This window comes from Lissotriton helveticus, chromosome 3_1 (genome assembly GCF_964261635.1).
Source record: "Lissotriton helveticus chromosome 3_1, aLisHel1.1, whole genome shotgun sequence".
Classification (NCBI taxonomy): Eukaryota; Metazoa; Chordata; class Amphibia; order Caudata; family Salamandridae; genus Lissotriton; species Lissotriton helveticus.
The window spans coordinates 1,909,710,471-1,909,736,790 of record NC_136061.1 but is presented as its reverse complement, the minus strand read 5'-3'; the positions used below and the strand labels follow the sequence as shown (position 1 = coordinate 1,909,736,790).

Below are 26,320 nucleotides of genomic sequence, written 5' to 3'. Positions count from 1 at the left end.
CCGTGGGACGGTGGCGAGGGCGAGGCTGGCGGAGCGGAGTTGGCGGGTGGGAGTGTGGAACGAGAGGCGGTTGTTGAGGTATTCGGGGCCCATGTCGTGGAGCGCTTTGTGTGCGTGGGTGAGGAGCCTGAATGTGATCCTCTTGTTGACGGGGAGCCAGTGCAGGTTTCTCAGGTGGGCAGATATGTGGCTGTGGCGAGGGATGTCTAGGAGGAGTCGTGCGGAGGCGTTCTGTATGCGTTGTAGTCGTTTCTGAAGTTTGGAGGTGGTTCCTGCGTATAGGGCGTTTTCGTAGTCCAGTCGGCTGGTGACGAGGGCCTGGGTGACCGTCTTTCTGGTTTCGGTTGGGATCCACCGGAAGATCTTTCGGAGCATGCGCAGGGTGTTGAAACATGATGACGAGATGGCGTTGACTTGCTTGGTCATCGTGAGGGAGGAGTCCAGGATGAATCCCAGGTTGCGTGCGTGGTCCGAGGGTGTCGGCGCAGAGCCCAGTGCTGAGGGCCACCAGGAGTCGTCCCAGGCGGAAGGGGATTGTCCGAGGATGAGGACTTCCGTCTTGTCTGAGTTCAGCTTCAGGCGGCTGAGCTTCATCCATTCTGCGACGTCTTTCATTCCTTACTGTAGGTTGGTTTTGGCTGTGGCTGGGTCTTTGGGGAGGGAGAGTATCAGCTGGGTGTCGTAGGAGATGATGTTGATGCTGTGTTTGCTTGCGATGGCGGCGAGGGGGCTCATGTAGATGTTGAAGAGTGTTGGGCTGAGAGAGGAGCCTTGGGGTACGCCGCAGATGATCTCAGTGACTTCTGAGCGGAAGGGAGGGAGGCAGACTCTCTGGGTTCTGTCGGAGAGGAACGAAGTGATCCAGTCCAGGGCCTTTCCTTGGATTCCTGTGTTGAACAGAGGAAATCTCACACGATTTCATATACACAAGTGCAACCAAAATAATTATACATTTGAAAAAAGCCTAAATCCCATAGCCCCAAAGGAGGGTACTCTGCAGCCAAATGGTCTGCAGAGACTTGTTTTAAAAACAAAAAAGCCCTAATCAATGAGAGAAGAAAGTGTTAAGAAAAGAACAATTAGACCATTAGCAGCCAGAGGATGATAAAGATAGGAGGCTAAATATAACCATAGTGAGCATTGCCTGTTGGCTAGTCACCATCCCTGTCCAAAACAGAGTACCCGCTGCACACGGAGCGTTTAAAAAGAGGCCGCACCTAAATTGAAAATGGCAACACCAATATGGAGCCTACCAAAAATTTTGAAAACCTCTAACAGGCAATGACTTCAAAAAAGGTGAAAAGATACAGCTATGAAAAGGTGATGTATTAGTTTTAAGAACCTAATTAGTTCTGGTGTAACATAAAGGAGAAAAATGCTTCAATACACTGGAAGTCCTTTTTCTTTGTGATGAAAATAGAAAAAAGTACTCTATATCCAGTACCACTAGTGACACTTCATTCTGGCAAGAGATATGCAAGGGGCACCAAAAATAATTACAGACCATTTCTGCATTTTGTTATGAAGTCATAATTGTAATGGGGAACAGTTCTGGTACGTATTTATGGAGAAAAATCTCAGAATACATCAGAGGTCTTTCTGCTTTTTCCTAAGGAAATAATACCTTGTCAAGGGTAGTAAGCATTATATAAATGTAATTTAAAATACCATGTGGCTAGAACCACTTATGACTGTCATTATTGCAATGGTGCTAAAATGCTTATGATGCGTAGATCCTAATTCCTACAAACATATAAGAGATTGTGTGTCAGTTGTGTGACCAACAAGTAAAAAGGCAGAAAGAATGGCTAGATGTCACTCCAGACAAAGACGGTTTAATTAAGAGCTAGTTCAACTGAGGAGAGGATGGCAAACCATTTACGTTTGGAAGGTGGGGCAGCGTACTTTTGATTCCATCCTCAGATACTGTAGGAGTTTGTTATAATCATGTGTAGTCACCATTTGAATATATTATGTGTGATTGAAGTGGAAGATGGGGTATGGTATACTTAAAGTACTTCTGGTTAAAACAAATGAGATTTACAAATTGTGTGTTTAGGATGTGATTAATGGAAAGGTATCCTACACTTACAAATTGATGTTTAACACCATGCGCGCTGCGGGTTTTCCCGCTGTGCGCTGACTTTTTAAAAAACCCGCAGTTCATGACGAGCTCAGCTCGTCATGAGCGTACGAGAGGCGTACCTCATGACAAGCTGAGCTCGTCATGAGCGTCGAAGGGGTTAAAGAGAAACACTTATAAATGTGTCTCATGTACAGCTACTTAATGGTGTGTTCAGGTAAACAATGTTATTAATTGTAGTAAGTGTATATAGTTATACTAATGTATCATGACATGATTTGTTAACAACATTTGCTATATGTTAGTAATGTGCACGTATTTGTAACCCAGTGCATTATTCAGTTGACGTGATTTTTCGACTTTCAGCATTACTTTGGTACAAGCTCCTTCAAAGTCTCACATTTAATTTGTGTTAAACCTTCAATGAAGAATGTATTTGCTTGTATTTTGGTTTCCACTGCAGGTATGGACAAAGCTTCATTATTTCTTAAAGGAGTGTTTTATTTTAGTTAGATAGCAAGGTATGAGAAGATGGATCTTGGCAAGGAGAAACGCGGTAACAAGTTCTCATGACAGAGGAGAAGAATGGTTAAGGACGAATGGAGTAACAATTATCGATGTGGGAAAGGTTGTGCCAGTACCCAATTTGTGCTGGAATCATGTAAAGTTACCAGAGTGATCTTGTAGTTTACCTTGATTTCAACTAATATATTATGCTGTAATGTAGTGAGGGACAGAGAGACCACTTAGGAATTCATGAGGTGCAAACCTCTACTTTCCTCTTAGTGACTTTATGCTACGTGGCCTTTGGTTAGAGTTGCTTTTACTGGAGACTCTGACAGCTGACACCTTTCTATTTCTTTTTCCGATTGACTTATGCTTTAGATTATGGTTGTCCCTTTAAGGTAGTGTAGTGAAAGAATATTGTGCTCATGCTTACCTTTGAATATCATTTTATGCAATGTAACATTCAATTCTTTTTCCTTATTACTTGTATTACATAACTGAATACGTTGTATGCTTTTTGTTATATAGGGTACATCTCTTTAGGATATTTGGGCTCAGTCTGTTTGTTCTGTATTTCTATACAATTATGCTGAGATTAATTTATATTAATTTGTTTTTGAATTTATAATTAAACCTTACTAATCTCAGATTTAGTTGTTGAGTGGGTTATTGTGTAACTAAATTGGTTACACTGTATGGAAATGTAATTGTGGTTGTTTCCTCCCTCTTACCTCGCAAGCAGCTAAAAAGACGATCTGGATTAGTAGGGATATTTAAGAGGGTCAGAGCGTTTTCAAAGGTTTAAACATAGATACATTGCCACCTTTTAACTGCAAGGTGATTTGTTCAATGGCATGTCAATGCACAGTTAGGGATATGTCCTGCATCCATAAAATGCTGAACAAAAAGTATATTGGATAGGAGATATCTATAAAGCAACCCTTTTTTATGTTTCATCAATTTTTTGGATGCTTTGATCGCTCCCTAGTGTATCAGGCAAGCTATCATTGACAAAGTCATTCATATAGCAAATCTAGTGTATTTGCCAATGCTTATTTATGAAAACTTTATTGAAAACGAAATACTGCAGTATATTTGAGCATGAAAAGAGTCACAAATGTCCAACTGGGGTGTTTTTCCTTAGTGCCAGCTCGCCCTGCGGCAGTTCTCCTGTTCAGCTTGCCCGCAGTCGGCTATCCTCTGCTGCCTGTCTACCTGCAGCCCTCTGTTTGTGCCTCCTCTGCTCGATTCTTGCTCTGTGTTGCCTCTTCTGCTTGCTTTTCTTTACCCTCTATTGTGGCCTTTGCTGCTAGTTTTCCCCTATTTTTTGCCTTCTTCAGTTCTACTCTGCCTTCTCTGCTAGTTTTTCTGCCCTCTGTTTTGCTTTTCCAGCTCACTTCTTTTTCTGCCCTCTGTTTTGCCTTTTTCTGCGAATTTCTTCCCTCTTCCCGCCATCTAGACCTGGCTTTTCGACGCAGACCTTGCAACCTAGCACCTAGATACCCCCAGAGGTGACAGTGCTGTGCTCTAAAAATGCTGATTGATTGATTAGTTAATATGAGGAACGCAAATCCATTACTTCTTGAAGCCCCAGGAGAGTGCTTGGCAATCCCTGTGATTGAAATATTTTTCAATTAGAAAACTAAAATGGTACAACATCGGGGTTAGAGGTCAAGTGATGTTAATCCATTTGGTAGCATCAAATGAGAGTGTGTTTGCTATCCCTATGATTCTGGTGAAATGCCACCACTAGAACATAAACTTACTAAAACTAGCAAATACGGCCAGCAATCAGATTGGCTGTTAATAGGAACGCTGGATGCATAATAAGATTTTGTGCGCCTCACTTCAGTTTCAGAGAGAACAAAACCCCAGGACTAATTTATTTAGTCTCTTTTCCCAAACCTTTAAAAAAAAAAAATCTTTATATTTCGTACACTTTTTATCTTCTACACTCTATGGGCTTTTTGTTTTTTTGCACTACGAAGGAAAGGGAAAGGGAAAGTAGGAGAATGGGTGATGTATATGAAAAAGGCACGGACACACAAAATAAGAACGATTTAAGAATTCGCTAAAAAATTTCCTGACACTATAAGCGTGGGAACATTTATAAATCGATTAAAAAAGAAAAAGGTCGGGGTAAGTTTGTTTACGTGTAGCGATAGAAAAGGAACAGTCCCAGAGCTTATGGATGTATCTAGGAAGGGCATTTTCATCCACGAAAATTAGGTTCTCTGTGGAGAAGTCATTACAGGCTGTTCACTTAGCTACCTCATTTTCATATAGATTAAGTGAGGTATATTATGTTATAAAGACAGCCATTTTCCATATGGCCGCCCTATGAAAATGTACACATCCTTGTGACCATTGCGGATATGATATACCAGCAATGGTTAAAAGGCGGAGGTAGCTAAGTCAACAGCCTACAATGAATTTTAGAAAGGGGGAATTAGAGACTACGCTAGGTTTAATTGAGCCACTTGTTGCCTGCCCACTAGAGTAATACAATTGCTTTTAATTCATCCAGAAATATGTGGATATTAGATACCTATCTTGATACATATACATGAAGGAGGAAGTTAGTCAATTGTTTGCACTGAATAAACCTATGAAATAGTGAGGGTATATGCTTGCAAGTAATTAGGTTTTTGTATTGTGTCCCCTACGATAAACTACTGTTTTTCATATGAAAAGATTTTTAAAGTAAATTTATCCTGAAGAAGGCAGGGATTTGATTCCATAAACCGCCGAAACACAGCGTCAACATAACCCATACAAAGAAAAGGACATTTCTTTAAATACTTTTAAAAAATGTTGTTATGTGATGAATAGTAATTGATTGTTCCTATAGGTATATATTGACAACGAATGGTTCCCAATTGCAGGGATTAAAATAGAGGAATGGTTAAGTATTGTAACTGCTATATAAATGAGTTTTGATATTGATTAAGAGCTTGAATATTTTTAGATTTGAAACTGAAGGGTATTTTTATTGAACCATATATATACTGTTTTGTAGACAATGTGTAGAATGAAATGAGCTTGAGTCATTGTAATAAATGCATACATATTGTTTAATATAAAACAAAGGAGACAATCATTTTTGATGGTGTAGCTTATGACTATTGACGGGGAACTTTACTCAGTGCACTCTGATTGGCTTAATGAGGAATGGTTGTTAATTGTGAGCACAAAATGGAAGCTTGTTTTTTTGTATTGGTTTTTGCTATCCTGTCCGTTTTGGCTTAAAAGGGTTACTCTCCGATTTATTTTAGAGATTCTCAAAATAAAACATGATGGTATGATTACTCTATTACGTTTTCATGTATTTGGGTTGATTATGTAGGGGGTCTCTTTTGATAATCACATACCTCTTTGCAACTATTGGATGTCTAATTTCAGATGATTTAATAAAAGTATATTTAACAAAAAAACTGGCTTACATTCAGACGTCCAAACATTGAGGACGGCACAGTAAAATCACTCATGCATCCAGGTTATGACAGCATGACAAAAAATATCATGGAACATGATCCGGGGCAAACTTGAGTATCAAGTGATCATGTCCATGGTGACAGTCATCTTTAAACACATGTTAACCTTTGCTCTACGTCCCACAGTCAAATGAAATTGTAATAATGTCGTACTGTACCTGGGAGCCCATGCATGAACAGTGATGGAATCCGGGACACGAACAAGAGTGGAATATTGGTAGAGATGCCAAGTAAGAGATAAAACAAGGATCCACATAAGAAGGACAGCGTTAAGGCAGCCCGTACACCAAACTGGTCTGAAAACCTAGATGGGGATAAAAATAAAGGATTTTAAGAACATGTGCATCACATTGAAGATAAATTGCATGCACCTCCTGTGCAAGGCCTGTTCTTCTTTTCCAATGTGCCTTTATTTTTTTTAAAATATATTTTATCAATGTCTGGAAGCCCAATTTAGCCTGTGCAAACATCATAAAGATACTTAAATGTTATAAACGTCCTAAAACAAGTGACATGGAAGTTGACTATCTATTAGGGGTGCCATCATTTCCTAACTTCCCAATGCAGCACTTATGTGAACTGATTGGCGGAAAGCAGCAGCACAAGGCCCTGATAACTCTACAATAAACATGTCAATAGCTTGAGCATTAACATGCACACAGCACTGCTTTGTAGAGATACGCCAGGTAATAAAGTCTTATGATGTAACAGTTTTTCAGTCCTTTGATTGTGAGGACAGTTGGCGAGCTCATAGAAATATGCGAGACAATACAGCAAGCTGATGGTGAGAGATACTCTTTCAGTGTTTGCCAAAATATTTCCTTACAATTTCCAATAACATATCTATCGAATACCATCATTGACTAAGGTCACTGTGGTTAACACGGACAATTTTTAAGACAGAATCTCAAAATTTCAAAATAATTTTAACATCTTCTTGTGTCCTCATCAAATATAGCCCTTTCATTTATGGTGAGTTTATGTGACTATATCTTCTCACACACAATGAACAAATGTGCTGTAGAGTTATCAGCTCTATGGAAACTATTTTTAAAATGTTATTATTTCCAATAGGGTCACATTACATACTAGAAGGACAGATCAAGAAGCAGAAAATAAAGAAGGAAATAATCAGATAGAATGTAGTACTGAAAGCAGCATGCCAAAGCAGAGTTACATTCTAAAGTGTCAACTGTAGAAACAGTATCGTGTCCTCAATATGAAGCACAAAAAAACAGAGAAGTTAAATTCATGTAGGTAAGGATAAATGTATTATTCCAAAACTCCACATCTATGTTCCTTAATAAAAAAAATATATCTGTATATGGTACAACGTGGTAGAGTTAAGTAGGATAAACCTATACTGACATTCACAATATTTAAGTCCTCAAGATTTTGGCCACAATATTCTGGAGTTGATATTAAGGAGGACTACAATAACGGTACCAACAGACTAAAACTCTGCGTTCACTGTTAATTCATTTTTTATAACAGTTTTTATAATGTTTAATGAGCATCATATTACAGGCATTTTGCACAATATTTCTTTACGTTCCACAAAGTAATGAAATAGCGAGTTTACGCCTCCCCATCGTACAGATTGTTCACATGTTGTCTGAACTACTCTATAGTCTCAAGGTTGCTCATGCTATACAAAATTAACTACTTTTTGAAACAATGCCCACTTAGTTTTGTTTATTGTGTGCCGTAGTTATTGTCCGCCAGACCCCGCTTACATTCTCCCCGTCTCTTTCTGGTGCCACATTTAGCGGCGGAAACACCTTATCTCACGGCTTAAAAATGATAATTGCGATACTAATTTATAAGGTCACAAGCATGGCTACAGGCTCTCTGTCTTCTTGTGGCACAATCTTTGGTTCCTCCCCCATAAATGATGCTATCACTTCAATGTATAAGTCTGCTATAGGCTAATTTGCGGACTACCCACTGCTCCTTTGTTTACATGGCAGCCCCCTCTGCTATGGCCGAGCTCTCCACTGCTTCCTTCCACCTGCCTTGCCGAGGTCCCTCCGGTGATCTCCAATGTAATGCTATGTCCCTACAAGATTCAACCAGGCCAGGTTAAAGAATCTGTTGCCCATTTTCTTTTCCGTCTTATGCAGGTATAATCCCATCAGAAACCCTTCTATTGTTATCAAGTCCCTTCTATTTAGTGTGCGTTCCATACCCACTGCAACCCTTGGACGGAACTTACCAACTTGAGACCTATTTCTCTCCTTCCCTTTATGGGTAAAGTGATAGAGAAATTTGTTAATAGGCATTTGTCTAGATACATCGAGGAGACAAATGGACTGGATCCATCCCAGTCGGGTTTCAGGCCGAGACATAGCACCGAGACCACCTTGCTGTCAGTCGCAGACGATCTACACATGTTCCAGGATAAAGGTCATTCTGTTATCCTGGTTCTGTTGGATCTGTCTGCGGCGTTTGACACCGTGTCATATGACATCATGACCACCGGGTTGTTAACATCGGCCTGGAAGGTGGGGCTCTAGTGTGGTTGAGGAGTTTCCTGACAGATCGCACCCAAACAGTCACCTTGGGTGCCTATCGGTCAGAGGAGTTGGGGATCTCGAAGGGGTGCCACAGGGCTCTTGTTTGAGCCCTACCCTTTTTAATATCTATGTGGCCCCCCTAGCGAACATCATGAGGTCCCATGGGTTTATCCCTGTGTCATATGCGGATGACACCCAACTCCTCTTTCCTTTTAAATACTTCACGGATGAGGTCAGGAACTCCTTCTCGCAGGGGATGAAGGCAGTGGCCCACTGGATGGCATCTAACTTCCTGCAATGCAATTTTGCAAAAACGGAGGTGATGCTGTTCGGTGAGGCCAAACTCCTGTGGTCCCCCGACTGGTGGCCGCAAGATCTTGGCCCAGTCCCAGAGCCCAAGCAGGTGGTTAAAAATCTCGGTGTGCGTCTGGACCAGGAGCTGTGCCTGAAGCAACATGGCAACCAAGTGGTGGGGTCCTGCTTCCAGGTCATCGGAATGCTGAGGAAAGTTTTTCCCTTGCTCCCTGACACAACCAGGAGGACGTTAGTGCAGGCCTTAGTGTTGAGTCGCTTGGACTATTGCAATGGGTTGCTTCTATCAGCAAATGAGGGAGTAACTGCCAGATTGCAGGTAGTCCAGAATACCGCGGCCCGTCTTGTTCTAAATCAGCCCTCTCGCACCCCCTCCAAACCCCTCTTGAACACCCTGCATTGGCTTCCCATTAAGCCAAGGGTGAAGTACAAGACTTGTTGCATTATATACAAGTGTCTCCAGAAGAAAGGCCCTGTGTATTTGTCTAACAGATTTTTTCCCTATAAACCTTTGAGATCCTTGAGATCTAGTGAACAAGCCCTGCTGCAGGTTCCGAGAGCAAAAAAGGCTAGACAGGGTGGTAGAGCCCTCTCAATTGCTGGCCCGACGCTGTGGAACAGCCTCCCACTTTCCTTGAGACTTTGCAAGGAGTATCTCCCGTTCAGAAAACAGTTAAAAACCTTTTTATTCCAAAACTAGTGTAAATTTTATATACTTACTGCTATGCGCTGGAAGGTTGCCAAAGGCGCGGAGATACTCCTTTGGGAGGTGATCCTAGCGCGTTATAAACCCGCAAATAAATAAATAAATGATAAAAAACCTAGTCCAGAAGAAGTGTATCGCCAGTGTTACTTGGCTAGAGGGTGAAGACCAGACACTGAAGTGAGGAGATTGGAAGCAGGGCTACAGTTTAGAAATTTGTTAGCAAGGAGCTGCTGACTAGTGGGGTATGAGCACTGCAGTTATGTAGAGATGAGGGAAGGGCCTGCAGTTTCTTTGTTTAAGGTACATTTGTAAGCCAGGCCTGGCCTTTTGTCTGTCACAGATTACTCAGGAAGCATGATGACAGTCATGTTATTTTGAGCAGATATGTAGAGTGCACTATCACCCAAGATGGCATACTAGTGCTGAGCAGGTAGAGTCTCGCCAAACCTAGGGTCTTATGGGAATGCTTGAAAAGCCAGGTCTTCAGCTTCTTGCGGAAATCACAAATTGAGAAGGAGGTTCTTATGTGTAGTGGCAGGTCATTCCACAAATTAGGAGAAATGTAAAAGGCTCGATCACCGGATCTGGTTTTCCTTATGTGTTGGAGGTGTGCAATTAGGAGTCCAGACGAGCTATGGTGTTTTGAAGGTTTGTGAAAGATTATCCCATTTTTGAGGTATGCTGGGACAGTGTTATGCCTTGAAAGTGTGGGTGAGGAGTTTAAATTGTGCTTGCTTGTGTATGAGGAGCCAGTGGTGTTCCTTCAGGTGTGGTGAGATGTGAGTGCAGTGTGGGAGGTCGACAGTGATTCTGGCCATCGAGTTCTGAATGGTCTGAAGCCTTCTAGTTATTATTTGTAGCATAGAGGGTGTTCCCGTAAGTCCAGCTTGCTTGTGATTAGGACGTGCGTGACAGTTTTCCAGATGCTGATTGGGAGCCATTTGAAAATCTTCCTATGCGTCTTAAGGGTATGGAAGCATGAGGCATTGACAGGGTTGACTAGGATGGTCATGTTGATTTTGCTGTTAAATAGAGTGGCATGGGTGGCGGGGTTGGGTGCCTGTCCTAGCTAGGTTGGCCATCAGGTGGAGTCCAACAGATGGAGTCCAACACTAAAGTTTTGTTCCCAAAGATCACAATGCCACTCAGTCTTGTTTCAGACCCAACCACAGTATGGAAATTTCCCTCATCACCGCTACAGATGATATATACATGACTCTGGAAAGAGGAGGCACAGCGACCCTCATCCTCCTAGACCTCTCTGCAGCGTGTGACACGGTCTCACACAGTATCCTCATCCAACATCTACACCTCATCGGAATCCAAGAACACGCACTCTGATGGATCTGCTCCCTCTTGTCTGGAAGGACCCATGTTGTGGATGGCATACTTGGTGCCAGCCCCAGCATCCTCTTCAATGAGAAACATCACTTTATACCGAGACTATGAAGGAGAGAAGCCTTAGAAGGATATTTGAATGAGAACCAACTGAGACTGATTCTGAAGCTTGAGAAAGTTGATCCACATCCCTTGTCGAGAAAATGTGTATTAAAGTGGGACCGCGGTCACCCCACATTGTTCCAGTTGCCAGTACTCAAAGCACTGTGGTGTAACCAGGGCCAGTGTCTGCCTAACAGCCAGTCTCCCATATGAGAGTATATCACCCGAAGCCAACACTTTCGGCTGCTGGAGCTGTGGGTCTGCCTAAAAAGCCTAGAAGCTTACCAGCTTGCTGAGAAAGGGAATCACAGTGCCTGGTCCTGCAAGAAGAGAGACTGATAAGGAGGAGGCACCAGACTGTCCAGGAGAAGACACTCCTGTGTTCCAAGAGATGTGATTTCTGTAAAAAGTGATGACCCCAGAAAGTGTGCCAGGAGACACGTGATGAAAAGGTCCCCCAGTCTCTCTGTGCAGTACATCAAATGAGCTGCACCAACTTTGTGCCAGACACTTGTTACTCGTTAGTCATGGGCTGTATATTTAAAGCAGTGAGCTAACTGCACCTGAGCCAAATCCTGCAAAATTATATAGAAGACTAAACAACAACAGGAGGAAACCCATATACCCAGTTGAGGCCTGGATGAGTATATTAGCATACAACAATGCCTCAACAGGTATCGATATTGAAATTATTTGCACAAAGTAAAATAATTACACTGAAAAAGAAGGGAAACATCCAAGGTTGACTATCGTGGTCTGTATTCATAGACAAGCATTAGGAATAAATTCGGATAGCAATAATATAATTACTGTATGTATGTGCAATCGATATATAGTGCACATATAGTGCTGGTGAAAAAAGTGAACAGCGCATGTGAGGCATGTGACCAAGTAAAGATAACAGCAATAGGGCGTTACTTCAAAATGGTAGATAACATGAATACTGGAGGGAATAATTGCCAGAAGTCGTAAATTCGCTGGATTGTGTCAATGGCATTTCGACCTGTATTATGTCAAGTTTTCACCAGGAGAGAGATTATACTAATCACTTTTTAATGCTGGGCGCAGTCTGTCAGCATGCGTGTAGTTTAGGTGCTGGAACGAGAGTTCCACCGGCCGGCGCATTCCTTGATTTCTAGTAGGCATGGGCGGTAAATTCCGCTCGTGGAATTTGCGGAATTTGGGTAATTTTGCGTTCCGCTGGGAACGCGGAATTGCCAAAAATTCTGCGGCTTCGTGGAATTTTTAGCTTGTTCGCGCATTCAAAATGTATGTCCGAGATATTTCTCCCCGAGCACGCCAACAGTGTTCGCGAACAGGAAAAAAGCATCACCAACCGGTGGAACAAGCAAAAGCGCGTGTTTGTGGAACTTTTGCATGCTCGCCTGGGCCTCTCAGTGACATACTGGTGGTGTAGACAGGTCGCAATGCACCACAGTGATCATTAAGCAAGGATATTGTGTAACAGTAAGGTGCGACATCCTGCAAAGGCCCACGGGTCTGCTCTGTCACTATCTGTCTAGACACAGGCCTGCAAATGTTACGGTGCAGTGCACACCACAAGGGCAGGATGAGCTCAGACTATTGTGAGGCATTAAGAACCCTATCTTCTAAGCTTAGTGCTTACAAAAGACAGGGGCAGTACTCCTGGGATGGGTGCACATCCGTTACATATCACTGATCCGTACACGCCACAGAGATGCAGGTGCTTCTGTTTGTCCAGCCCCTACGCTGGCAGTCTTTGCTTTACCTTGTTTAAAAAAATCTGCTCTCGGTCGGCTTTCCTGGCACGCTGCTGTGCTTACCGTTGTTATAGTTTATCCTGATATATATAAGGCAACAGTTTTGTCTCAGCTGTGTGTCATTTCAGGTTTCCTTATGCACAGCCAAAGCGCTTTGCTGATAACGCTACAACTTCTCAATAAATAAGTAAATGTTACAGGGTCACTGGCTTGCTGCCTTTGGAAGCAGAGTATGTTCTGAGAAGAAATGTGGCATGTTGTTACGTGGGGTAGCAGGGCTATCTATGGTGGTACGGGGGCGGTGACCAGAAGTCCGAGAGGCTCACAAGTACTTCACCGTTATTATGCATAATATGCCTGCCAAATGAGAGGTACAGGTACCCATATTTTGCCAGCATTTGGGCAAATGACACCACTCCGTAGAGGTAATTATCACTGATCTGTCATGATTAGAAGTTTGGCAGGGGTGGGAGAATGAACTAAGTACTGCATTGAAGGATTTAAATGAGGTGAATGAAAGAATACGATTTACCTATGATATCAGCGAATATATGACGTTACAACGAATTCCGTTGCAACGCATGCCTTTACCACGCATGCGTTACAACGGAATTCGTTTACCACGCATTACATTTACCACAATTACTAGCGTGGTGACGTCATACGTCGTTAAGAGAAAGCGGAAGTTTATTTTCCGTTTTCTCTTAAACGACGCTGATACCCGACGTGATTTCAGGTGAGTTTCTTTTTTGGGGGGGGGGAGACCCCCCCAAGCCCCCCTTTTTTTTCTTTTTACCTTTACCACATATACCTTTACTACAAACCTCGTAGTAAAGGTATGCGTGGTAAAGGCTTTCGTGTTAACCACGCATGCGTTGTACTGCATGCGTGGTTAACGATTTCGTTGTAAAGGCTTCGTTGTAATGGCCGTTTCCCATATCAGCTACACCAAGATAACTTTCTTTGATGTTCTTATTTCGAAAGTGATAACAAATTGGAAACAAACATACACAGAAAAGAAACTTATCGCAATACTTGCTGCATTACGAAGCTTTCACCAAAACTCATTGGAAAATTATTTACCTTATTCACAACTGTTAAGGGTGAAAAGGATTGTTTCTAACCCTGAGGTATTGGATGAACAAGTCAGAGATATAACCCAGAAATTTGAGAAGAGAGGTTGGCTTCAAAAGGTCCTAGAGGAAGCCAAAGAACGCTGCGTCTTGAAAACACTACAGCAGCTAATAGTCTCTGAACATAACAAAGACTCTAAAAAGAGAATGGTGTTCATTTCCAAATTTTCAACCATGAGTACGCAGTTTAAGAGAATCATCATAAAACATTGGCTGATGTTGCAAATTGAACCAGCTTTTAAAGGGATTTTTTCAGAACAACCTTTACTTATGAAAGAGGAAGGAATGTTCAGGAAATAATATCAAAACATTTCTCACAGACAACAACTCAGACATATAAATGTTCCATGTTACAACTGCAACAGCATTATACGTGGCGCATGGATTTGTCATCCTATGAAAGGCAATAAAACTGTCCTCAAAACCACAGCTAATTGTGACTCCATGAATGTGGTGTATTTTCTAAAATGCCCATGCGGATTGGCTTGCATAGGGAAAACAGAAAAAAAAAATTAAAGTAAGTTTCAATGAACATAAGAGTAACATACGGACAAAAAAATGTAAATCGGGGCTTGCGGCTCCCGTTTTAGAATTTGGTCATAACATCTGTCAACCCAAATTCATGGTTTTGGAAACAGTAGAAATAAAGGAAGGAAGAGACCATCACAAACACCTCCTCCACAGAGAGAACTACTGGATTAAAGGATTGGACACCTTGATGCTAAATGGTCTGAATGATAGGATGGAATTCAGTTGTTATCTGTAATCATATTACCTTCATTACGAACCCTCAGTCGTGGATATCTAACAATTATTTTGATGTACACTCAATAATGGCCTCCATTATTTCATTATAACGTGCACATGTTCCAACCTTTTGGTGATTTTGATTTACTTGCAAGATTGAACACTCCGACAAGGCCAAGAAAACTGTATTTTATTTTTATAATATTATCACAATTTTCTCATGTTTTATCTACTTATGGAATTTTTGATTTATTCGTTTCACAACACACATAGCATATTTAAAGATGGCTGCCGCGATTTCTGTCCCAATTCAAACTGGTAGCTTTAAGGCTTCTGGGTAACTTCTCGGACTACTGCTGACGGGAGAAAGCGTCCACATGCTCCTCACCAACTTAAGAGCTTTGTAAGTATTTTCTGGCTACTTTATCTTATTCGTTATTAGAACTGGGACATGGTTACAGTTTTGTGTTTCGTGTGTACACTGTGGGCCACATACTCATTTTCTGTAATCACCGCCACAAGAAGCGACTTCTAAGATTCAAAAGTTCAGTTATTTCCTCATCACCGATGGTGAGTTTACCAAGCCGTGAAGCGGATTATATTCACCAGGTTGCGTTTGAGTACCCACTGTCTCACAAGCCAGCATAACTTTCTTCACCTTGTCACACATTTTGAACTATCACTCTCAAAACGATTTTTTCAAAACCGGCACTGGCGATTTCACTAAAATACGAGGATTTGGTTTATTTCAGTTTATTCCAGTTTATGTTTTCCAATGCACTTGCATCACGGGGCATGATTGACTGGTGCTCTGTATAAAAACGGTTGGCTTGAATTTTTCATTTGACCCCGTTGAGTTCACCATCAGGATTCCTTGGGCAGCAGGACACAGTTTGTTGGGCTTATATTTTTGAAGAGGAGGTGAATCTGTCACATTCTAAACATATATTTTACATACATGATTTATGTCGATACAGCTAAGAAGCTGGCTATTGTTGTGACTCTTGTATATTACTGTTTTGCACATTTATGATACCCTGATGAAGGGCTAATCTGACCCAAAATGCATTGGGAAGGGACAGCTTTATTTTTGGTTTTGAACAAGCTCTCTGATTTGTGAAATTTGTATTGATTACTCAATATGGATATGAATTGGTAATTGATGAATACAAAATTGATTCAGAAAATGTAAGTCTTTAATCGTGATTAAAATTCACAAACTTTAAAAACAATCCTACTGGTTAGGGTTTCAAGCAGTGCAGAGAGGTGACGAACCCCAGTGGGGAACGCTTATGAATCATGATTAGAAGCAAAGCACAGCCTTCTTGTTATGTGCCAAAGGCAGAGACTTAATGTAGCTCAAGACTGCCCTACTCATGAATGTCACATCATTTGAATGCAAGCGGAGCATGACGGAACTAGTAGTAACTACTAAAAGTAACTACTAAAGGTGCTGCAGCACTTGTGTGTAACTGCAAGCTCACCAGCTGCTCATGTGTTGCCACCCTAGCTGAGGTGGTGTAGTGTGTGTGTACCATGTTTGTATCACAGGATCGTCAATATAGTAGTGCAATAGCGCTGCCAATGATGGCCCTGGCAAGATTTATTGCTCAGCCCCCTGCGGTGCTCTTTATAAAACCACGATGACGTGGCGCATCCGGGTGACTGGCGGAGTCGGGCTTCTCACTTGTGTCTTTAACTTGAGTGTGTGAGTGACCACCAGGTCCAATGACGACATGGTGGCTAGTGGCATTTAAAAGTGGTGAGGCAAATCAGCAACAACAGGTCTCAGGGCTCACAGCTAAAGCATACATGCCACTAGACCCGATTCGACCAGGAGACTATGGCCATGGTCACTGGAATAATGTCTGCAAGGCAGGGTCAACATATGCAGCAGGGTTTACAGAATTGCACAGCATGGCACCGATATCACATTTGCACAAACTTTTAAAACTATATCTCTTATTTGAGAAAAATACGATAAGCATTAATTTGAAGATCATACAAATGATGTGTAGCAATAATTAATGCTTTTGTCTTTCAGGAACATGTTTTAATACTCGTTTCATTCAATTGCCCCAGCGTCTGGTGCTCAATTTGTTAGCGTGAAGGTCTACAATGCTACTCAGTACAATATAAATAAAATCACTATTTGTCATATACAGACTGTGTTAAACGCGCTGCCTATTAACAGATGTGGTCATGACCGGTTTTCAGGTGGAGTCCCAACGATTTTGAAATTACAGGGAGCGAAAAACATGCAAAAACCTTGGTACAAACGTTTTGGAGCCAGGAATGGCCTTGTTAGTCAAGCTGAAGGTCTGGGGCTGGGCTACTGACCTCCACTGGCAGGGAATGGCCACAATACAAGGCTGGTATACTGTGCATCTCACTGCTGCCAGACACACATCAGCATGGCAGCCTAATTACTCCTCCTCTTGGGCTGTGATTTTTAGGTCAAGCCTGGGCAGCGCATGCGCTGCTGCGAGGCATGGGGTACTCTGGTGTGGCCTTGAAGCTCTGCCAACTCTCCGCTCATCTTTTCAATTGGCTCCTGTTGCTGTCGTTTCTAAATGGTTGCGTCTGATTTTTTTAAAGGCTTGTAAGTCCCTCCTTAGAAACGCCCTGTCTGCATTTATAACTCTTTGCTCACTTTATATAAAGAGCATTGGTGGGAAAGCAGATTTTTTAATGACGTCTGCTTTATTTATTTTTTCATTTATTTGCAGCGCGCCCGTTCTTATATTTTTATTAGGAATAGCGGCCAGTTCATAGTTACAAAATCCAAGGCTCACTCAACTTGCAGCTTTTCATCGACGTTATTTCTATTTTTTTGGCAGTGCGGTCCACTTTTACCATAGCGGCCGCACTCAGTTCTGTTTTCTCTGTGCCTGCACGGCTCGACAAATTCAGTTTGGCATTCTGTAACCGCCGCCCCACTCAAGAGAAAGGCGCAGTTTGCCAAACTAGTTTTTCAATATTATATTTTTACTAAAAGCATAAAATATTTAAAAACTAGAGTTTGATGAGCCGCACCTTTTTGTTTTCTTTGGCGCCACTCCAAACTGTGTTCATTCACCTCGCAACATCCCAATTATCTTGGGAGCGCAGTGAAGACTGTAGTCTGTATCTCCTTTGCTCCCACCCCCCTCTCGTGTCTATGTTGATCGCCTCCCTCCTCCTCCCCCTTTGCTAGGTCTGTGGTGTTTTTTTTGTTTGTTTACTGAATGCTACTTTTTTTCGGTAAGGCAGTATAGGATCGGGCATCCACTTCGAAAGATTGTTTTGTTTTTCAAAGCACCCATGCCGGGTTTCACTTTAATGTTGGACACCCTTTTCTTTAGATGCAGCTTGTCTAAAGAAAGGGGCGCAACCTTCATGAATGTGAAAGCGCTGCATGGACGCTAGTAATTTGCAATACAATAGTTCTCGCATTTGCAAGAGTTTAAGCTATTGCATGGCCAATAGATCAAACTCTCGTAAATGCAAGACCTATTGCCTTCAGCCGTGTACTAGTATAAAATCTTTATTTGGATAAAAGAAAAATATCCTTAAAAGCATTACAAATTGAATCCACAAATTGGTACTTGTAATTAAAAAACTTCAAAACATATTTTTTCACAGTTGAACAGTAAAAATCTATCGACGCCTGTTACTCGAGTTATATTACACCTTAAAAATTAAAACAATTGAGTATTAGACAGCGATAACACTTAGCAGAGAGCAGGGAGAATTGATGTGCAGGCGTTTAACAACTAGGACTCATAATTTTATACTTAAAACTAAAGGCTAAAATGCAGCTTGGTTTGGGTCACTGGGCGGGACAGCGCGGGGGATTGCTGCTCCTTGCGCCTTTGCTGTAAAGATGCGATAAGCATCCCGAATATCTGTTGTAATGGCGATATTCAGAGCTATGTTTTCTGGGCACAGAGAGGTGATAATTGCCTGTCTACAGGTCCGAACACCCAACCTGTTCCACTCTACTCTGAGTTTACGTCTGCGTTGGGACGTAAGTGCGGGGCATAAGCAAACCACGTGCTCTAGCTTTTCAGTTGTCATACCGCACCCTCTGCAAGTTAAATCTTCCGTGGTACGCTGACATGTGGGCAGATCTTTTAAAAAATGCCAAACCCCCAATCTAATGGCCAGAAAACTCCGCTTTAAATGCAATGAATAAGTACAGGAGAGGTAAGTAGCCGGAGATATGCGCCCATAAGAGTTCATGACTGACCATGCATGACTGCGTCTGCGGAGTAGCTCTTTGTCCATAATAAGTGAGCACATTCTGACGCTCTTTTTGATACATGTTTTAAATGCTGTCATGCTGGGGTTGAGAGCCCATAGATCACCCGCCGCCATTTCGCGGATAGAGTCTGTAAAAAGGCGGCCATACGAGCCCCCAGGGTTCTTCTGACTGATCTCCAACCAAACTAGAGACTCTAAAGTACCTATAGCTGCTTTTCTAAGTTTGTGACAAAAGTTTAGATATGTGCCGGTGTTGAAAGCCTCATGATTTAATAAGCCCAGTTCTAGCCTGATCTGGGCAGCAGAGGCAGATTTGGGCAAATGTAGCACTTTTTTGTAAATCTTGGTCACAAGTTGGTTCAGAGTTGTGTTTAGCTTACCCCTAAATATTTCATTACCATACGTAAGGGTGGGTCCGATTTTTGCTCTCAAAATTTCCAGTAGGAATGAGAGGGTTGGACCGGACAGCTCTTTAGCAAGCTTAGATAATTTGACCTGTAGGATCGTGGCTTTTACTGCAATTTCGTCACGCTGTTTGAAGAAGTTACCCCTGGAATCAAAGTGGACCCCTAAGTATTTATATGAGCGTCCTGTTGTTAGATTATTATTATATGACCACGCACCGCCTCCATTGCGTTTCCTTCCAAAGGACACAACTTGGGTTTTCTTTAAGTTTACCTCAAGTTGGTTCTTAGTTGTGTAACTGTGTAGCCTGTCCAAAAGCCTTTGAAGCCCGACCCGAGTAAGGCTAAAAAGAACCAGATCGTCGGCGTAAAGAAGATTGCTTATTGCTACGCCTCCAACCTTAGGGGGGTGACGGTTTATTTCATCAAGTGAGACCGGCAGGTCTGCAATGAACAGGTTAAAAAGGAGGGGGGCCAGCACGCACCCCTGTTTGACTCCTCTGGTTGTCATGATTTTCCGTGAGAGGTGCGTGCCGGACCCCAGCTTCACCTGAACCCAGGTGTGTGAGTGAAGTTGGATTATCGCATCCAGAAGTTTTTCAGGGATCCCCCATTTTTTCCAGTTTACCCCATAGAGCTGCCTTTGGGACCCGGTCAAACGCTGCTTTAAAATCAACAAAACAACAGTGCACGGATCTTGATGATGAAAGCGTTTTGTCGATAATTATAGACAATGTAAGCAAGTTAGTCTGGGTCCCTGAATTGGCAGTGAAGCCTGTTTGGTTCATTGGTAGCAAATCACGCTGTTCTGCCCATCCCTTCAGCTCCTTCAGAAGAATGCCTGCGTAATGCTTTGCCTCGATGTCAAGGAGGGCAATTAGTCTATAGTTGCTTGGAGTGACACGGGAGCCTGATTTATGGATTGGGTGAATTATAGCCCCACGCCAGGAATCTGGAACAGTTGAAGTCCTAAGCACAAAGTTAAACAAGGTGGTTAAGTGCCCCGACCAAAGAGCTTTGTTGGATTTGAACAGTCTCTGAGGCAAACCGTTTTGGCCCGGGGCCCCGTCCGATCTTGCTTTTGACACAGCGTTGACAACCATTTCTTCGTTGATCTTGATGTCGTCTGTACAATAGCCTTCACAGTTTGAGTTCTTGCGTCTGCAGATGCTTTGGGGTGCTTCTACCGCTTTAGAGGGGCTGGTTCCTGTTGTCACTGTGCTTTCCGGGGACCTAAAGTGGTCGGTCAGGAAGGCGGCCCAGTCTGATTCCTGTATGTTTGCCGACCCAACTTTTGATGCCCCCGAGTTGGAGCAGTTGATCAAGGCCCAAAATTTTCTCGCATTGCGGTTTTTGCTTTCCCAAAGGAGTTTGGCCCATAGCTGGTTTTGATATAGACGTTTGTCTTTTTGTGAGGCCATCCTGAATGATTTTTGCGCTAATTTGTACACATTACTGAGATCATTATTTCCTGGAGATTTTGTAAGTGCCCGCAAGACGTTGTTCCTGGCTTTCTTCAACGCCCTCGACTGGGTTGAGAGTGAGAACTGCCGGATTGTGCTGGCGTTGTGTTGGTGCTGTTTAACAGGAAAAAGCGTGACCAGTTGTACGCAGAGAGTCGTCCATACGGCAATCGGGGAAGCCGTCTGATTTGTGACCCCATTGATAAGAGCCAAACTTGTCTTCATGATGTTAGGGCTTATATCATCGCTCCATTTTAAGCGCCTCAGATTCTCGGTATAAATCCCAATACAAGTACTTAAGGCAGACGAATGGTACTCCGGCTTTATGTTAAGAGTAATGACCTGTGGACGGTGATCACTTTCCCGTCGTGGTAGGATGCTAAAGCTGGCCAGATGATGGAACAGGTCTGAGTTGCAGATAGAGAAGTCCAGAAAGGTTTTCTTGTGCCCGTTTGTCCAGGTCCAATTTGGGGGGGTGTTATCCGGTGTCCTTCCGTTCATTACCAGGTATCCAGCGCCGTAGAGTTGTAACACGAGGAGCTCACCCAGGGCACAATGGGCTTGATTTGGAGGCTTAGAATGGTCTGGCACCTCCAGTTGAGTAAGTGGAGAAAGTCTATCAAGGTCTGTAGGTTTGCCCTGGAAGAGATTTGTGTTGAAGTCCCCCGTTGCTATGCAGTCCGAATCGGGGTGGTCAGCGGCCAAATCGCTCATGATTGTGGATAAGCGTGCCAGATGTCCTTTTTTTGTCCACGTGCTTGGGTTGATATACACATTGAGGAGAAGGAGTGAGCGTTGCTTGGACCATGATTTAATTTTAACCCCAAGTAGCCAGTCTTCCTCAAAGTTTAGCGGAACAATCGGGCCTTTTAGTGTATTTGAAACATAGATTGACAGTCCCCCTTTTGGGTGGCCATAGCGGCAAACTCTGATTCCTGGCTTCCATAATTCAATAAACCCTGTGACTGGTGAGCTCTGAGTTGCCCATGTTTCTTGCAGGGCAATTAGTGCATGCCCGTATATGAAGGAATGTGTCTCTAGATTGGTTAGTTTGTGCTGGAGGCCACTGGTGTTTCATGAACACAATGTGAAAACGGAGTCTGTCTTTGTCACAGTTTTTTGAAGGTATGGTTGTACCGGTGCTTTGTGGTTTTGATCCACTGAAAGCACATCCTGTGGCCAGACTGTTTTCCCACATGACAGGACGGCCGGAAGCCATCCCCATCCCTGGATGTTGTCGGGGTCGTGTCCCCCCAGTAGAGAGGGGTGTCTGTGTATCTGCGATCCCCAGCGCGTTTTTTAGGATTGAATAAGGCTTAATTTTGTTGCCAGCTGGGAGACTTTCTGCTTTTGTTCCTACTCCTGGCCGATTTAAAAGCACTGAGGGGTAGCCAGGGGTGGAGTAAGGGTAAATTCTAATGCCCCAATCCCGGAAGGCGGCTTTGTGGTCCATGAACACTCCTGCCCAATAGGGTGATCTAAATGACACCAGGTTTGCCTCAGAAGGTTGGGAGCCCCTTGGGGGCAGGAATTCAATTGAGTCTATATCATCCGATAATAGTGCTTCAAACCCCGGGATGACGTTTACTAGTTTTAATATATTTGACCTGTTAAGGGTATCGTACCGCCCCTTGATTTATATTCGGGGACTAATAGGATCGTAGTATGTTTTAGGTCACTTTTGATCCCTGTGAGGCCGTGGGTATTGGTTGGGCTAGGGCCTTTTTCAAGGGGGACCCCTATGTCTACTCTTTCATGGGGAGGAGGCTGATGTTGAGATTCTGGCCACGTTACCTGCCTGGTTTGCAGATTAGTTAGTTTATGAATAAAGATTGTTTTTAAAGGAATAGTGTCTGTATTGAGTTTTTCTTGCTCTGCCAGAGGAGGTTGAAGGGCTGGTTGGGGATGTAAATCGATGCCTATGTGCCTCGAGATGGAGGGATCCTTGAGTGGTGCCCTTGTTTTTTCTGTATCGAACTGCGGATCAGGTCCCTCTATTTGTGCAGGAGCCCCTGGGGGGCCAGATGGAATACTTGGGGCACGACCGCTTGAGGAGGGATTTCGACTGGGACTTAGGGATAGGTCCCCTAGTGGATCATTGTGCGCTGCCTTTATAGGGGATGAAGGTGTTGATAAAATGTTTACACCTGCCTTCTTAGAAGTCGTTGTAAAAACAGGAAATAATTTCTGGGGGGCAGATGTTTCTTTGACTTTAAGTTTATTTCTATGTTTGCGTTGGCGTTTGCGCTCTCTCTTGGAAAGAGGAGGCATAGGGGCGGACTGTATTTCTGAGTTGAGGGATTCAGAGGTCACCAGGCTACCTTGGAGCTCTCCCCCGTTAGGGTTGATGTAGTTTACTAGCCCGAATGGGACCGGAGCTAGGGTCCGTGAGGGCATTCGGTGTAAAGGTGGTGATGTTTGGTTATTGCCTTCGCCTAGTTGGGGATTGTTGGACCCGGCCTCGTGGCGTGGTCCTTCTCTGTCCCTCCACACCCTGTGAGCGTAGGCCTGTACCCAGAGTCCCCTGCGCAGCCTCCCCGCTAGTGTAGCCTACACCCCGAGCCTGGTCGTCCTACTCTTCCCGCTCCACGTGGCATGCCCCACAAGGTTCGGACGCCATCTTCCCTTCCCGTCATCCCTGTCTCCCTGGGCCTAGCGTGACCCCGGCCCCAGCGAACCCCAGACTCCAAAGGCGCGCCAGTCCCGGCTGAGGGGTAAAGGGCTCCCCGAGTGAGATAAGCCAGGGAGTTTCGATGGCACCTCCAGCCTCCCCTGAGGGGCTGGTATCTGTCACACCTTTGGCCCTCCCCTGTGGGCCAGTTTCGATCACCCCTCTGGCCCCCCCGAGGGCTGGCTCCAGACCCGCTGGCGTCTGGGAATTCCCGGACCCATCTTTCAAAGGGATCAAAGAGCTGACCGCCGGACCCCGCCAACGACCAGCCCCCCGGGCAGGAGACCTCTGCCTGCGAGGGTCCGGAGATCAAAGAGCAAAAGGACTATAACTGGGCCCGCCCGACAACTAGCGGGCAGTTGTATCTTGGACCTGAAGCCCTGCTGATCTGATCGCGGCTGAACCTAAGAAGACTCATCCCGAACCTCTGAGCCCTGCTGACGCTGTCGCGGCTCAAGCTGAACTGTAACCATCGGAGCCCTGCTGACGCTGTCGCGGCTCACGCTGAACCTGCAACCATCGGAGCCCGGCTGACGCTGTCGCGGCTCAACCTCTAAGACCATCCGAGCCCTGCTGACGCTGTCGCGGCTCTCACAAACCTCTCCAGATCGAGCCCTGCTGACCTCGTCGCGGCTCGACGAGTACTCTGGTCCGGCTGGACCATCGAGACCACCATCACAACCGAGCCGACCCGACAGAGGTGAAGCAGTCGGTACGACTATCATCCCGTACCCCCCGGCTCGAGGATTGAGAGCTGTGCGCAGGGTACGCCTCGTACTGACCCGGAGACTAAAAGACTGTCCAGCTTCCCCCTTCCCGAATCCTCAAAGACTTTGTGGTCCCTCGATCACTGTGTGTATAAAAGTGCTTCCTCATTTATTGCTTATATAAAGAACTTGTTACTAGAATCCAACGGTGTGGTGTCTGTTCGTAGTGTGGTGTGAGCTCAGTGTGTACGATCCTAGACGTGAAGTCCTCCCCGGTGAGGACCTCACAATCAAGACTCGGCAAGTTCTGTGGAAGAGGTGGATCTTGGGGTGACCGGGTGAACATAACCTGGCCCTCTGGGATCGCCCCGTCTAACATTGGTGGCAGCGTCGCGATAAGAACCTACGTCTAGGGATCGTACAGCACTGACACACTACCCAAACGAAGAACAACAATGAGCATCACGAGCGACAAGACCACCTTCCAGATGGAGCTCCTGGGAGACTATTCACACCGTGAGCTCAAGCAAATCTGCAAAGATCTCCATATCCCGTCAACGGGATTAAACACCAAAGAGGACTTCCAACAAGCTCTAACAGCCTGGGTGGAGACCGGAGCCCAACCTCCAGCACCGACAGAAGCCGATGGAGGGGGAGCACCCCTGATCGAAACCCACGCCCCAGAGCAAGAAAGAGCAGAGTCCCCGACGCGGACTCACAGCACCGAGAGAGGTCTGTCTCGAGAAGAGATGACCGACCGAGAACGCAACCGAAACCACGAGCTAGAACTAGCCCGTTTGAAAATGGAAGGAGAACTCAAGCTGGCCGAGAAGAAGCTAGCCATCGAGCAGCTGCGGCTGCAAGGAGAACTGGAGGAGAAGAAACTCCAGCGAGAACATGACGGAAAGAAGCTCCAGCTGGAGCACGAGCGCAGCGTATTGGAAATAGAACTAAAGGCCCGGAACGAAGACAACCGAACAGCAGCTACCCCGGAGTCCGTTCCCCCGGTGGAACCCAAGGTCCACATCCCCAAGGATGTGGTCAAAGAATATTACAAAAACAATGACATCCAGCAATGGTTCAAGGCCTACGAGGTCGTCATGACCTCCCATCGAGTTCCGCAGAAAGATTGGGGAGCCGGGCTGTGGGGTCGATTCCTGAGTGAGGGGAGAGACACCCTACTCGACCTACCGCCTGCCGAACAGACCTCCTACAGCCACATGAAAGAGGCCCTCCTCACAAGGTACGGGCTCACCCCAGAAATGTACCGCCAACGCTTCCGAGAATGCAAGAAGATCCCTGGCACCACATGGGTAGAATATGTCAATTTCTACAGCCGGGCCCTGGAAGGGTGGATCAAGGGCAGCAAAGTATCCACCTTTGAGGGACTCATCGACCTCATTGCATATGAACATTTGTCCCTGAATTGCTTTGTGGAACTCCGACAGCACCTCCTGGACAGCAAGTTGGCTGACCCCCGGAAACTGGCCGTCGAGGCCGATCGCTGGGTGAGCACTAGAGTACCCCGGGGGCCCGGGGGAGACTCTGGCTGAAACGAACAAGGACCATCCCGCCAGAGGGGAGGGGGGAATCAGAATAGACAGAGGGGATCCCAGGTAGGGTCCCCGCGCAGTCCCCCCAGAAACCAGCCTGGCACCTCGCCTCCCACCGCACGCGCAGGGTTCCCCCCAGCTAAGCCAGGGCCCCGAGTCAGCCAAGCCTGCTATCATTGCCAGCAACCAGGGCACTATGCCAATGACCCCCGCTGCCCCTTGCTCAAGAAGCCCGCCGCTACAGGGCCCCCAGTGCGCCACATTACCTCAGTAGCCCTAGAAGAGGAGGGGGAGGAAGAGTTCGAGGGGGCTGATCCAGCAGCTATGATGCTAGTCTCCCTGGGTGATAGAGAGATGGTTCCAGGAGCCCCCCTACCCGACAACACCGAGAAGTACCGACAGCAGGTGACTGTCAATGGCCACCACATAGGGGCACTCCGAGACACTGGAGCCAGTATCACCGCCGTCAAACGGCACCTAGTCACCGAAGCCCAGATTGTTCCCCACATCTCCTGCAGGGTGATCACAGCTGATAACTCCGTCCGCACCTGCCGGATAGCTCAAGTCCCGTTCGAATGGGGGGGCGTCTCCGGAGAG

General features: G+C 44.9%; 1 protein-coding gene across 3 annotated transcripts in view; it reads right to left on the bottom strand.

Annotated features, from left to right (window-relative positions):
- SLC67A1 (solute carrier family 67 member 1) overlaps nucleotides 1–26,320 on the bottom strand; it is a 1,118,404-nt gene that overhangs the window by 815,946 nt on the left and 276,138 nt on the right. For all 3 annotated transcript variants that reach the window (XM_078682895.1, XM_078682893.1, XM_078682894.1), the window contains exon 4: nucleotides 6,243–6,388. In XM_078682895.1, coding sequence (XP_078539021.1) covers nucleotides 6,243–6,388 — 146 coding nt within the window. The remainder of the gene's footprint in view (nucleotides 1–6,242; nucleotides 6,389–26,320) is intronic.